Below are 14,713 nucleotides of genomic sequence, written 5' to 3' on the forward strand. Positions count from 1 at the left end.
GTGCGAGTGTGTGTTTTATTTATCTGCATTTACATATATATATATATACATATATATATATACATACATACATACATATATAATACACACACATACATGGAAAAAAAAACAATCTTCCTGCTACTGGTCCATGTCTCTTGGTGTTCTCCTAGACAGAGACAGGCTTAGTCCCTGTCCCACAGCAGGGGCTAAGTAATAAATAGCATAAAAAACATCTCATGCTTGTTCTGAACTGCTTTGGGTGCTCTGCAGAGGTAGATACAAGCTGTGTGGTTTTGGATTTTTTTTTCCCCAAGCTTTTCACTTAAAACATTAAAATCTACTTTTCAACCAAAGTGATAAGCAGTGCTGATCATTTGACAGGTTGAAGAGGAGGAAGAAATTCCAGAGCTTCCAGACCCATCTCTGGAAATGGGAGTTTTGCCTAAAGAAATCAGGAAACTGGTGGAGAGAAGGCGCCAAGTTAAGCAATTAATGAAACAGCCAGATTTAAATCCTGACCTTTATTTACAGGTGTGTTTTATAGAACTTGTTCGATTTTCTTCCCACTCCCCTTAACTGCCCTGATCAGCCTTGCAGAATAGGGATGATCAGTAGTGAGCAGTGATTGTAATGTGCTTTACTTGTAACCCATCATTGCTGCAAGCTATATAAAAATCTGTGAATGTAATTGTGAACATTAAATTCTGTTCTCTTCTGGCTATGGTTGTATCATTTTTGCTGGTTATGTTTCTTTGCAGTATGATATCAGACAGAAAGCTTTGAAACTCACCGCTAACAGTATGTATGGCTGCCTGGGATTTTCCTATAGCAGATTCTATGCCAAGCCTTTGGCTGCTTTGGTGACACATAAAGGGAGAGAGGTAAGTCATTAAACAGGTTAAACACACAGGTAAAGAGGGTGAATTTAAGCTACCTGTTTTTTCATTGAGTAGAAGAATGGTCTTGTTTTCAAGCCTGCTTTGGTTTCAGAACTGTAGTTTTTATCTTTCTTCTATTGCAGAAGTTGGAAAAAAATGAAACTGGTGTCTAGAAAAGAATCAGATAAATGTCTCAAAAAGTATGAGAAGTTAGCGCTCTCTAGCTAGAGCCTTATTTTGGATTAAACTGCTTAGTTTCAATGGACCAGCTTATAGTGACAAAAAGAATCAAAGCTGTTTCCATATTTTCCATGAATTTCCAGTTCTGCTTGATGGGTTAGTCGTTGATTCAGAAGTATGCTTCAGCTCTGGGTGAGCTTGTCTTTGGCCAGTGTCCTGTGCCCTGGTATGTTGTGTTCTGGAAACCCTTAAGTTTGTGACAGGGCTAATTAATCACATGGTGACAATGGATTATGTATCAGGGCCTTATTTTCAGAAACTGTTTGTTCCTTAAAATGAAGCTTTGCTTTACCCTTAAGAGGCCAGATTTTAAGAGTTGCTCTTAACTTCATAGGCAAAATTACTCTTGCTATTGATTAGAGTGGCAGCTGATGCAGACCACATCAGTTTGATCACAGTAGGAAAAAGAATCATTAAAGATCCAAAACTTAACACTGATACACAGTGTCTTAAAACATATTTTTTCCTGATGCTTCATATCAGTTCTTTATAGAAGAGAATACTGAGCAGGAATCTTCAAAGGTGCCAGGAACAGACGTGACAGGATGGGTGGTCAACCTTTTAGTTGAGCAGGGAGATGAATGTTATTTAGAGCCACATACTCCCTGTGGTGGGAAAGCGCACCTCTCCTTGCTGTGAATTATTCAATGCACTGAAGGTCCATTTACAACCCCCAAATGATGTGCATATGGGCATTTTATTTCTGATAACATATTTGTAAAAGTCTTCCCATCTAAACAGTTTTGTAGAGACAACCTCACATTTTCTGTCCTCCCAATTTATCTAACCAGTATGTTTAACCTTACATGTATGTTAAACTAGGAAATAATTTCCAAGTTTGATTAACTGTAAATGTGCTATGCATCCATGTGAATTCAAATTTAATGTTTCCTTTAAGGAATTAGTGTCTTCTGTTGTAAGATTCTGATGTATTTATCTTTGAGGTTGGCATGAAAAGCAGCTGAGTATCATAGCTTTATATTTTCTAGCAGTATTTTACAAGTAATGGATGTAACTTTTTACATTTTTTATGGTCTCCATTAGTCATAGTGGATACTGTGGAGATAACAAACTTTTGAAAACTTGAGAATATTTCAGGGTGATCTGTAATTTTGTACTTCTGTGCAGGTATGATAGATTTTGATGAAACACACGGTATATGCTCTGTTCTGAAAACTTGGATTTTTAGTTAGGTAGTCAATAAACAGATACAGCTTTATTAGTTCCTTATTTTTGAGTAGTAGTGTTGCCCTAGAAGATGACACAAGAAGACAGCTTAGTTTTCTGGGTTTTTTAAAGTTGAAATATTTAATTTGGAAAAATACTACTTTAAAATTTTATATTAGTTTTTCTATTAATTGGTTTCCTCTTACCACTAAATGGTAATATAAAAGAGGTTAATGTTAAATATCAGGAGATTTGGGTTCTCTATATGAAAAGGTAATTTAAAAATAACTATTATGGAAAACTGTTAATGGCCTAAATTTAAATGGTCTTTTCTTGATTTTGTAATTGATACTTTTTTTTTAATTATTTTTTTTTTTTTACTGTTGTGGAGGGGACCTGAGTAAACTCAGATAGGCTTGTAGATGTCTAAGCATGAAAAATACTGTGTAGTGTGAAAACTGAACTTAATATTTGCACTAACACAGCTACAGTTCAGTCGCTGAGTCTTAGGTGAAAGTTGAAAGTGGGAAATACATTTCAAGTTGAAGTTCTTGAAGCTCATTGTAGCATTAAATTTTAACATAGCTGAGAAAAAATGAGTTTTGATCACTCATAAATTGCTGCTTTCTAATTGTGTGACTGAAGACCCTTTCACTGAAGCTGTAGGAAGAGGGAGCACTGGAAGCATCAGATGCAGAGTGCTTTTGTACTCTCCTGGACTGTAACTTCTCTTCATGGTCTGGCAATGCCAATGCACTAAAAGTAGTGGAGCTGCCATCAGGTTCCTTATGGTGACTAAAAGTTCTTGTAATTACACATTGCCATTTTAAAAACCTTTTTATAACTATGCTAGTGTTTGATGTGTTCACTTCAATTTGATGTCATAAGTACTAAATATACTGTGGAAAGGCCATTTATAAAGCCAGATCATAGTGCTAGGACAGAATGTGATCTGTAAGAATTTAGTTCTCTTCAGTCAGCCTTAGCGATATATGAGCTACTGCTTGACCTCTATTTAGCTTAAGACATGTAGCAAAGAAATGTAGCAAAGCCTTACAACTCTGGCCGTGTGTAGACTGGATCCAAGCAGAGAGGTTAGCGTGTGTATGTGAATAGTGTTGTAATTGTAGTGAGTTTTCACTAGATGGCGATAGAGACCTTGAGATCATTAACCAATTAAGACTTGCATTTTTGTCATAAGAATGTTTTAAACGTTGAGTGTGGGGTTTTTCAAACCGGCCTTCCTTGATTATTTTTTTTCAATTGTGGGTACTTTCGAGCAGGGACGATGGGGTGTATCAGTGTGAATTTGTCAGAATTTCACGTATTTGTCAGTATTTAGTGTATGTCACAGACTGGTTAAGTTTTGATGTATTTGGGGGAAAAAAGGGCAAAAATTTGGGGTGGGAGAGAGTTAAAACTATGGCTCAGATCTGTTTGACCTTTTTGGAAAATATAAATGTTTTCCTGTTTTCATCATTAGAAATGAATCAATGCTTGTTCTTACAACAAATTTTAAAAAATTCTTTATGCATTTGCAATCTAAATGTTACATTATTGATCTGGAATGTGTTAGAAGGATTCCTGGACCTTCCCCCTCACCCCCTCCCGGGTTACTAAGCTTTTGCCTGGACATTGCTCTTGTTGTAACTACAGCAGTTGCTTGCATGGAAAAGTAATAGGAAAATATTTAATATATTTTTAGCTGTCCTTTAATGTAATTTAACAACTGGAAACAAGATGAGTCGGTGTTGTACAACCAGCCAGCTCTGCACTAGCAGGCAGTGTAAGGTCATGCCTTTCTAGCCTCTTTAAAGGACAAGTCTTTTGATGAAGTGTCAGTTGTCTGGTTTCCCAAAGGCAGGATGCCCTCTGCTGCAGGGTTTTCCTATAGGACAGCAAAGTTGTTGAGAGAATTTTAATCTGTAGGCAGCTTGGTTGCTAATGGCTGTCACTCAAAGCTGAGAGGCCTTTTCCAGGTACTTACTTTTTTCTAAATTGTTTTTCATTGTTGCATATTTTTGCCCAAGCAGCTAGAAAACTTGCCTTTGAAAGGAAAATAACACATTTGCTGTTTTCAGCTGTACTAACAGGTAGATCTAGTGTTACAGTGTGCAAAATAAAAGGGGGGGAAGAAGCAGTTGGGTTAGTTCCAACTTTCTCATTCAGATCCTTTAGATACATTCTCAATTAATAATTAGTTTAAGGCCCTGGCAGTCAAAAGGAAAGAATAAAAGCATGTTATTGCTGCAGTCTGGGAAAAGAATGGATGAGGGAGGAGAAAGATGAAGTGGAGAAAGATGAGCTCATTTTAAAAAAATTAAGCAAGGGTAAGTAAGCAGGTTAATGGCCATCTATTGTAATTGTCTTCTGTAAAGAAATCCAGGCATCTCTTTTTTTTTTTTTTTTTTTTTTTTTTCTTGTTCATCCAGAAAAATCAATCATCAGCTACTTCCTTTTAACTGCACCTAAAGCATTGGTTACACAGTCTACATGTGTTGTCATGTGAATGGGGCAATTGTCAGACTCCTCGTGTCTTCCATGTTGTATGGGAAAAAGAGGTTTGTTAAAAGAGGGAAAGGAGCCTCCTAAAGTTTCATATAAGCATTTAAACAGGGAATACAACATCAATATAACATTTTTGGAAGATGTGGAACTCAATGGCAAAAGACTAGGCAAAGAGTTTCTTAATTGCTTTTAAATATAAAAATGGCAAACTGAAATCTTACAAGAAATAGTGCTAAATTGTTGCAGTGCCCTTAAATGGAAACTGTTGGGGTCAAACCAGTTGTCATTGTTGTTAAATTTATGTATGCAATTGTGAGCCAGTGAAAAAGCTATGTACATTATTCTGCATGCTAATATCCAAAACAAGTTAGAATAGACATTTCAAAGGAGAGGCTGCTTACAATCTGAAAATGCAAACTGAGTACCAAGTAGTAGAAAAATTATGGAACATCTTAAACATTTATTGAAATGAAATACTATTATTGTTAGTCAAGTGCATGAGATGACATCTGGTCTGATAAAGACTTGTTCATCTCCAAGGAGAGGAAATTAAACATTTCAATTAAGAAGAATGGCCAGAATATTTTGGGTGAGGAAGAAATCAGTCTGAAGTAAAAAATGTATTTTATTTTCTTTTGGGTGGTATGGGCCTTTTTCACTGGACAGAAAGGTTTTATTTAATGGATATTCACCAAGAAGTGTTTGGGAAGATTGATCAGATCCAGATTGATTGTACAGCAAGTCAGATGAATAGAGCGACTTCATTTTTTGTGACTGCTTATTTTAAGATTGTGCTGTTGTGAGAGATGTGGTGCCTCTCACTTCCTGGCTACTGATTTCCATGGATGGGTTATAGCAATTGCATGGCTCCATGGTGAGTTGGATCCGCCTGGTGATCTGAGTTGAAAATTACTCTAGAGGAAAACAAAATCGATTTCTGTTGGATCAGTGACTCAGTGACTCACTGCTCTTAGAGTTATCAGAAAGGAGGACGTTGGAAAGTGGGGCCAGACCCAGTATGAGATATAAGAGGTCAAACATGACCAGCCTTTTTTCAGATCACACCTGACTGTGAAGCTGTAGTGTTAGTGTTAATAGGGCAAACATGGGGGGTGTGGGTGTGCGTTTGGTTGTTTTCCTTCTTCTGTGCTTTCGTTTTTTCTTATGGTTTCCTATCTTGTAGTTTGTTCCTGTGTTGCCAAAAGACACCGATTTTGCTCGAGGTTTATCCTAACCTAGCTGACTAGGTAACAACAAGATTTTCCTCACCCAAAATTGTGGTAAAACTGAAAACCAGGGTACTGGGAGACCTAAAAGAGCAAGGTCTCTGACACATTGTATCTGAAATGTAGCAGTAGAAGCCCTATGTGTTGGGTAGAGGACTGACACCTCAGGGTTAGGAGATAGAAATGTCTCTCCACATCTAGTGGTAACAGGAAAGACTCTCAGGTGTCCAGTAAAATATAGGGGAATGCACTTGAATCCTACAACCCCCAAAGTTTGCCATGCTTTGGTTTTAGAATAAGTGAAGATATCCTTTAATCCCATCTAGAATACTGTAGGGATTATGGGACTCACAAGAGTCAGTCCTTTCATGTTTCACTTCTTCACTTGTTTGTGATGCCTCATAAAAGGGAGATGCAGGAGCTTCACCACAAAGTTGAGAGCTTTTGCAACATCTCAACACTATTTGTAAACAAATTCATTTTTCAGTACCCACTGTTAAGGTTGGAAGAATACAAGTGCTAACTACTATTTTAATGTCTTTCTTCAGCCTGTATATTCATTAGCACTGAAAGTCTTTGCAGTATGCATCTTTGTAGCTCAGTAGTAGCTTGCCATAAAGTATTTCTGGTTTTGAGACTTAACAGAAGTTGTTTTTTAGGCTGTTACTGCCTCACTCGTTTGCATTGTGCATTTATCTTAAATTGGATGTTGGCCTGTTTTAGAAACCATGGATTTGGATACCTAGGTAGTAATAAAGTTTTCAAAATAAAAGATACTTCAAATTAAGGGGAAAAAATAATTTTCTTCTTCAAGCACTATTCCTAAGAGCATAGAAAAATTATGTAACTACAGTGTCTGTCTCCTGCAAGACTTAAATAAATATTCATACTGTCCTTCAAAGATGACACTTTGATCTCATAATCAAAAAGTTTCATGTATTTCCTGGGAATGTTGCCCACTGTTCAAAAGCTCACTGTTGCACAACAGACTGTATTAGAAGCATTTTGCTGCATCCACTATTACATGATCTATTCTTTATCGTCTTTTATGAATACTCGTTTGACCCTACTAGATCTGCTGTTTTCAGGGAATGAGTTAAGTGTGGTGATGATCCTACTCTTGTCAGAGTAGGACATACAGGGAGAGGCTGAGACCTGGGTTTCTTCAGTCTGGAGAAAAAAAAGTTTAAGGATAGAACTAATTGTGGTCTTCAGCAACATAATGGGGGCTATCAAGAAGATGCCAGACTCTTCCCAGAGATGCACAGCTTTGTACCAGGCAAGTCTAGCCCTGACTGGGGCAGCAGGTTGGGTTCGATTACATCTAGAGATTCCTTCAAACCAAAATTGTTTTATGACCATCAGTTTCGAAGTTCCTTTAACTCACACTCAGATTTATCACCAAGGTCAGCTAGATCCAACAGATGCAAGAGTAGCAGCTTGTCATCTGAAGTGAAGAAAACTAGGATGAAGACATCTCAGCAGTGATACTTGTCATAGCAGGCTGTTTTGGTTTAAAAGCTAAGCTCTTAGTACTTTGAATGCAGGTTTTGCTGTATAGATCAGGTTATGTGGTCTTTTGCATGTATGTCCTTTTGCTGGGCCTGTGCCGAGATTCATTGGCTTAATTTAGAAGATATGCATGAATGGCTTATACTATTTTCAGCATCGAAATATACTTACAAGACAGATGAAACAGTTTGTTCAAGACCTTTATTTATCTGTGGAAGGTAGACTGTCTTTGCTGCTGCAGGTGCAATACCTTTTAAGGGTATAGATTTTGGTGCCCAACATCAAGAATTCTGCTTGGGACAGAGGATTTTCAAGAAGTAGTTGTAGTCTAACAAGCTGGGGCATACCCAATGCAAATCTCTTAGCATAAACAAGCAATATTAGGACCAAGGAGACCTGTAAGTCAGGCATATAGCCTAAATGAATTTGTTCAGACTTCCTTTGCAGTAGAAAGAGAGCAGTGACAAAGCTGGATGAAATAAATCCCCCAAAAGGTGATTGAAAGGCATGTGAAAGCTCAGTTTATGCTTGCTCTCTCTGTTTGCTTTTCTTCCAGTAGTTACACATAATGTAATGCAGGAGATGTTGCTGGTGGTAGCATTGTCTTTAGCTTCAGGCTATGCCCTTTATCAAATTTACTGGGTAAGGTTTCAGGGAGTAGGATTAAATTATATATGTTGATACCTGCTCTACAATTTGATACTCTGTGCATTCGCTGATTTGAGCCACTAGAAACAGTTGCTCCATACCTATTTTCAACACCTGGATTAGTTTAAAAAAAAAAAAAAAAAATAAAAAAAATATATAAATCTATTTCCCTTTGCCTTACATGTTTAGTCTTCTGTGTTTTAACCGACGAACTCTAAAAAGAGCAAGTAGTTGTTGGTTGGGAGTGGGAAGTGGTTCCCGCTTGTGTCACTGAAATGCAGTGCTCATCAAGCAGTGGTCATCAAAAACGGGGAATGTCAGAACGTCATTTGAACCTTACTTCAGGGATTAGTCCTTGGCAGTCATTTCTGTGTGATCTTATGCTAGTCTTGGTGATTACATGAGGCTGGAGAAACTTTTAAAATCTGGGTAATGATGGTTGGTAAGCTCTGGTTAAAAAAAAAAAAAGTGCCCTTTTGACACGTAGCCTTTGTGAATGATGATTCCTGCTTCCTGCTGAGATAGGAGCAGCTAGCCATAGCCAAGCAGTTGCATGGCTGATTCATCTCAGATTGATCATGCCTTGTTAAGTTAATGCTTTCTTTCTAATTATTTGCCTTGTTCATGAAACAGACCAGAAACTGCCGAGTTTAAACTGTTGGAAGTTAGCAGAAAAGCAGGACTGTGTAATAATCTGCTTTGATGAAGTTCAGGGTCATGTTTCCTAAAATACCTGGTTAAGAAAGGTTTCTGTGATAGAGATATTGGAGACCTTGAGGTACAAATACTTTTTTTATCCAAAGAAAGTGAATCTGCAGAACAGTTGCCAGGGAGAAGGATAACTATGGTAAAGTAATCACTCTGTACATGGGCTGTTTTGCCCTTCAGTTTGGTACTCTGAATTGTTCTGTGTGCGGCTTCATTCTATTAGGCAATAGCACAGTTGGCACACTAATAATTTATTTTCTATTTTCTCTGACTGACTTCAGTGCAAGAATGTTTTCAGTGTTAACTTCATTCTTCTTCCTTGATGCTTTTAATTTTACTGGGATATCAAACTGTCACAGGCTTTGTTGTACTGTAATTTGTAACTGGCATGTGGAAGACTGCCACAAAACCACAGGGACATGTCAGCCCTATGCTGAAGTGTATTGCAACCTTCCTGTTGGTTTTTTATCTGGTTGGAATCTTACTTGTTGAATCTAGAACTGCCTTGGCTGTACCCTTTGATTTTTGAACAACCCAGATATAGGTCAATGACAGCTGTTTGGTTTTCATTTGACCTTAATTTCTCCTGTTTCTCCTCCCTATCTCCCTCAGAATTCATCATCATCAACGTCTTTGAACTTAGGAAAATACCATTTTTGTATTTGCTCATAAATCTGTTGGTTTCTTTAAATCATAATAGCTCCTCTGTGTTGATGTTTTAATATGTATTTTACCTGTTTCTTTTGGTTCATGCATACCTTCTTATTTTTCAACTTAGAGTTAAAAGTCATATTGGAGCTAAAGAAAAATCAATGAGAAGCCTGTACTTTGAGAACCCCTGCAGAAAGCTTTGATTAGAGAAAAGCTTTAGATCTGACTCTTACACACAATTGTCCATCAGGTGGCCAGACATTTTGGCATGTGCTACTGTATACTGCAGATTCTAGAGATGGAAAAAGGTCTATTACATCATGTAGTTCATCTTTCAAAGTATGTATATAGTTAGTTCAGCAAAGACACAACTCTTCATGTTTGGGTTGTGGGTTTGTTTTGTTTTGTTTTGTTTTTTTGAAGGCTGTTGTCCTTCAAGAAACCACTTCTAATTTTGATTTTACGATGTTTTTTGATCTGATTGCTTTTTGTGATCACTAATTTTTAATAGCTTTAAGGATGGAAGATGAGCCTGCCTTCAGTAGGAATGTGTTAATTGACAGGTGTCCTGAAGTTCCATGTTCTTGGCAGTGGTCCAGGATGACAGAGCAGTAATGATTTAGAAACTGTCATTCCTTCCTGGTGAAAGGATTGGAGGAAATCTGTGAAGTTATTAACTACTAGTCGCTTCTAGCAGATTGTGAGAAGATCATTATGGTGTCTAATTAGTTGAGATTACCTCCTTTATGCAGAATGTTTGTGGGTTTTTTTTTAATTCTTTTACATGCTGTCTTATGGCTCACACCATTTTTTTTCCCCTTCTTTTGTAATGTTCTGGATGGTTACTCTGAGGATTTGAGTAAGGGATCATGTTCCTATCTCTGTGTGGTGTAATTAGGACAGCTATTTAAATGTTATCTGGAACCCATTTACCCTATCTGTCAGTTGCTACTTAGTTCAGTGGAAATGCTTTTATGTAAATCATAGAACAATACTTCTGACTTGTAACAAGATTGGGCTGAATGTAGGGGACTGAAACACTTCATCCTGGAATAAAAATGTCTTGCTGAATCAAGGGTAGATTATAAAAGATGCCACTTTTTAAAAGTATATTATGCTGACTTATGTATAAATTGAATTAGCTGTAATACTCCTACAGTGGGAAACTTCCACTTATTTGAAAAAGTTTGGGGGAAAAGCTGAATTTTCCTCCTAATTTGCATGCTATTTGATAAGTTGGACCAATGTTCTGTGATAGCTTTTTGCAGAAGGCTACAATTTTTGTGTTTCTCTAAGACCAGAGCTGGAATTAGTGCCTGATGGTAAGGGAGGCAGATGCTTGCACTTTATAGGGATCTACTGGCATTCTTAATGATTTTGATTGCTCTTAGGCTTCTGTGGAAAATTCTGCCCTAACCTTGGCTTATTTTATAACTACATAACAAATACGCATTTTTTTCTTCCATTCAAATAAAAACAACCCTCCCTTTCCTCCCCACCTCCTTTAGTGTACCGACCTTTTGCCATCTGATACTTTAGTGGTGGATCTTGAACTTTGATTTGATTATTCAAATATTTAAACAAAATAATTATGAAGGTCTTTCATATATGAGCAAGTCTTCTAGTTGGGGTTTCGTTTTCCAGAAAGATGGGCTTCTGACATGCTGACCAAGGGAAGATTAATAAATCGTGGCTTTTGTTTGTGTGTCTCAGTTTTCAGCCTGGAGTGTAAGCTTGTGTCACTTTGCTCTGTCATAAATACTGTGTTAAATTACAGCAATTTTTTTTAAGAAACTGTTTGATTTTTTGCCAGGGATTCCTGAGCCATCTAGTAATAGTTTCAGGGATCCTATTCCTTCTCTGAAAATCAGTGCCAATTTTGGACTGTGCAGCTGTCCCAGTTTCCTTTTCATTAATTTTCACTGTAGGAATAAATGTTTCTTGTCTGATGTTTATTATATTAACTTATTTAAAGTCAGTTATTTCCTTCTGCACATAGATCTTGCTTCTTTTTTTTGTTTTGACTTTTTTCTTAAAATGGAAAAAGGAATAGATCAGCCGGGGGAGATCTGGATGGTAAAGCAGTATGAAGTGGCATTTATTTGAGTATTCCAGAAATGATCCTTCTGTTATTCCATACAGTACTGCATAGCTTTTAGCTCAGCTGGTCTGCATAATAGGGGAGAGCCTCCCTGCTAAGCCAAGCAACTCTTTTTTGCTTCGAAGAGCATTTAAGGCATGCATGGTAGTAGATTATCACAATTATCAAGTATCAGTACTGACTTAGTATTTGTCCCTGGCCTTTTCCATCTTAATGTAAGGAAAGCCTGTTTTGTGACTGTCTGTCTGCCCTTCTCTCTGAGAGGAACTGGGGTTAATAGTTTATTAATAGTTTGTGTTGTACATAGAACATCACAGACGTGCTATGAGCTCTGGAACGTAAGGTGGTTTTTTTGCAATTTTATAGAACGTGATGTTTCTTTCACCATTTGAGCTCTTCAGACAGTGTTGGAATCAGGCATCATTGATAGTGTTTGGATTTTTTTGATGTAATAAGTTTTTCTTAAAAAAAAATCAAAGAAACAACTTTTTGTATGCTTTGCATAACATGGAGGTTTTGGTTTTAATTTTAAATATTTGTGTCATGGCCAATAGTTGATTTAGGACTACAGTTATCCAATTGTAGAGAGACCAGTGACTCACCCTTGTTCCACAGAAGGAGGTTTTGGTGCTCTCTGAGGTTCTGACCTGTTGCAGTGAATGCTGGGGGAGATGGAGTGTGGGAAGACCTGAGCCAATATGCATACCCATAATGAAAGAACTCCTTTGGTTTGAACGGCTTTTTAAATGCAATAGGCACAGGTACTTAAATGTTAAGTCAGCTGTACTTAAAGTGTTTGGAAAAAAGAAGGGCATGGGCTGAAAAAAGATTTTCTGAAACAACAAGTAATTGATTTCCTTTTTATTATTTTACTTCTGTGTTTCTCTTTTCTGTCTTCCATGTTTATTCCCAAACAAGTATTAAATTATCCTTTTTGGTGTGTACTTACTTGGGGATGGAGGTGGAATGAAACGAAGAGTGGAATTGTCAATGGGTAGTTCAAAAGGAGAATAATTGTCCAGTATTAGCACCTTCTCTGGTAACTGCAGAGCCTTGAAGTTAAAACCTAGGGGAGAAGCATGAAAATGAATTTTACCTCAGCGTTTAGTTCAGTCAGTGTGTTAAGAAGTTAAATTTCAAGAATAAAATAAAACTATTTAGAGAAGATAGCTTAAGGGTCTTCAAGTCAGAAAACTAACCTGGAAACACTGAATACTCAGAAGAGGTGATGGGGAACACTGCATCCCACTGGGAGGTAAGCAACTTCGTCTGTGAGACCACTGGATCCAAAAGTGCACAAGAAGTCAAAAAAGCTTGGATAATTAGTTCTATTCATTACATATAATTAAAATAGAAAAAAAAAAAAAACAAAAACAAAAACAAAACCCAACACTTGAACTCTCTGTAAGTCAAACTGGAGAGTCAGTGTCTGGATTTAAACAAATTCCTTCTTTCTGGGGGCTGATAAGCTTCTCATAGAGGAAAGGTCTTCAGCTGCCTTGCTGTACTGCACCTGGTACTGGACTTCCTGGGAAAGAAATGTAGACGGACTATGTGTGAAGTCTGATGTTAGAGTGATAATCACTGCTTGACTAGGTTTTAGTTTTGTGTTTGGTGTTTTTTTCTTCATTTTTTTCCTGCATAAGAGAGCAGCTGGGTAAGATCTGTGGAAGTCGTGCTTGCAACTCTGCTCCTTTTTTGCTAATGCCTTGTGTTGAACTCTTCCTGGAGGATGAAATGCCTCTTGGCACATTTGTTGCCATCTGCTGTTTGTTGATAAGGCTTAGTTAGCACTTTTCCTAGGAAAGTGCATGACATAGTTTCAAAAAACTGCTTCACTTACCTGTTGCTGTGGGACTAGGCAGGCCCTATTCTATATGTTTTCCAGCTGTATGTATCATTACTGTTTCAGATGACTAACATGAAAAATGATAATTGAAGCTACCTATTACGTAGTAAGCTTTAATTAGTTAAACTGCTTCGTATTCACTTACTGTTGGTGCTAATGCTCTTGAAATTAATTGGCACTAAAGGGGATTCAAAGTTTATATGCAATCATTGCTGTTATAATGTGCTGTCTTACTAGGTAACTTGGCTTATTAGGTGATTTCATTCTTGCTTGTTGCTGCAACTTAACAAAGCCAGAGTAATTATCTCGTAAACAATAGCCTTGCTCACAAGACAGATGCAGCCAGACCCTTCCTGTGGAGTTTGAGTGCCCGCTGTATTCTAGGGAATAGGCAAGAGAAGGTGATCTACATATGTCACCCAGCAGCAGATGGGGAAGATTTTTAGAAAATGGGATAGCACACTTTCAGATCTTCTGTTATGCTAATAAAGTTTTTGTGTGAGAACGATAGCAATGTCAATAGCCGTAATCTATCAATGACATCGACCCCTGGCATGGGCGAGCCTTCAAAGCAAACAGAATGCCTTTGTATGCATAGCTGGACAGTGTAAACCAGTTGCTACTAGAGTGAAGGTCATCTCTCATTTTCCTAGAATAGACTAAATACCTAGCATCACATTCATTAAACTTTTTTTGAACAGAAGTTGTGATTCGGTTAAAATGGAAAATTCAGAGTTGTGGAAGTTGCTAGACTCCATGGGAATTTAACCCTGAAATAATTATTCTGTTGTGTGCCACTGGTGTATTATAATGTGGCTTGTATAAGCCTACAAGTGTCTGATAGAAGAAATAATAAATTTACTGGATTAACATCTAGTAAGTATAAAGCTTTATTAATCAATACATATTTAATGCATAAGCTTATATTTAATATGATAGGGTTTATATCAGAAATTAATTACAAGTGAAGTTCACTTTAATGAGTGAAAAAAGGGAAAATTCCAGTGGTGAAACTGTGGAATAGCAGTGTGATTGAGCACTACCTCTTGTTGGTCACTCTCCAAATTGCCATCAGGAGAAGGTTCAGGTGCTGAATCTCCAGATTTTTAAGTATCTTGATGGGGGTTTTGATACTATTTTAAGTCCCATGCCAGCATGCAGACCTTTATTTAGGACCATCTTTCAGGAACTGTGCACAGCAGGTCAGGTATTTATCCCATCCCAGGAAAACTCTTGTTTCCAG

The 14,713-nt window shown here is 37.3% G+C and overlaps 1 protein-coding gene across 1 annotated transcript in view; it reads left to right on the top strand.

Moving 5' to 3' along the window:
- The window catches only part of POLA1 (DNA polymerase alpha 1, catalytic subunit), a 204,025-nt gene that overhangs the window by 34,352 nt on the left and 154,960 nt on the right, over positions 1 to 14,713 (top strand). The window contains exons 24-25 of the mRNA XM_026856271.1: positions 364 to 513; positions 741 to 863. Of these exons, the coding sequence (XP_026712072.1) occupies positions 364 to 513; positions 741 to 863 (273 nt within the window). The remainder of the gene's footprint in view (positions 1 to 363; positions 514 to 740; positions 864 to 14,713) is intronic.

The sequence above is a fragment of the Athene cunicularia genome (assembly GCF_003259725.1).
Source record: "Athene cunicularia isolate RWA chromosome 1 unlocalized genomic scaffold, athCun1 chr1_part1, whole genome shotgun sequence".
Taxonomy (NCBI): Eukaryota; Metazoa; Chordata; class Aves; order Strigiformes; family Strigidae; genus Athene; species Athene cunicularia.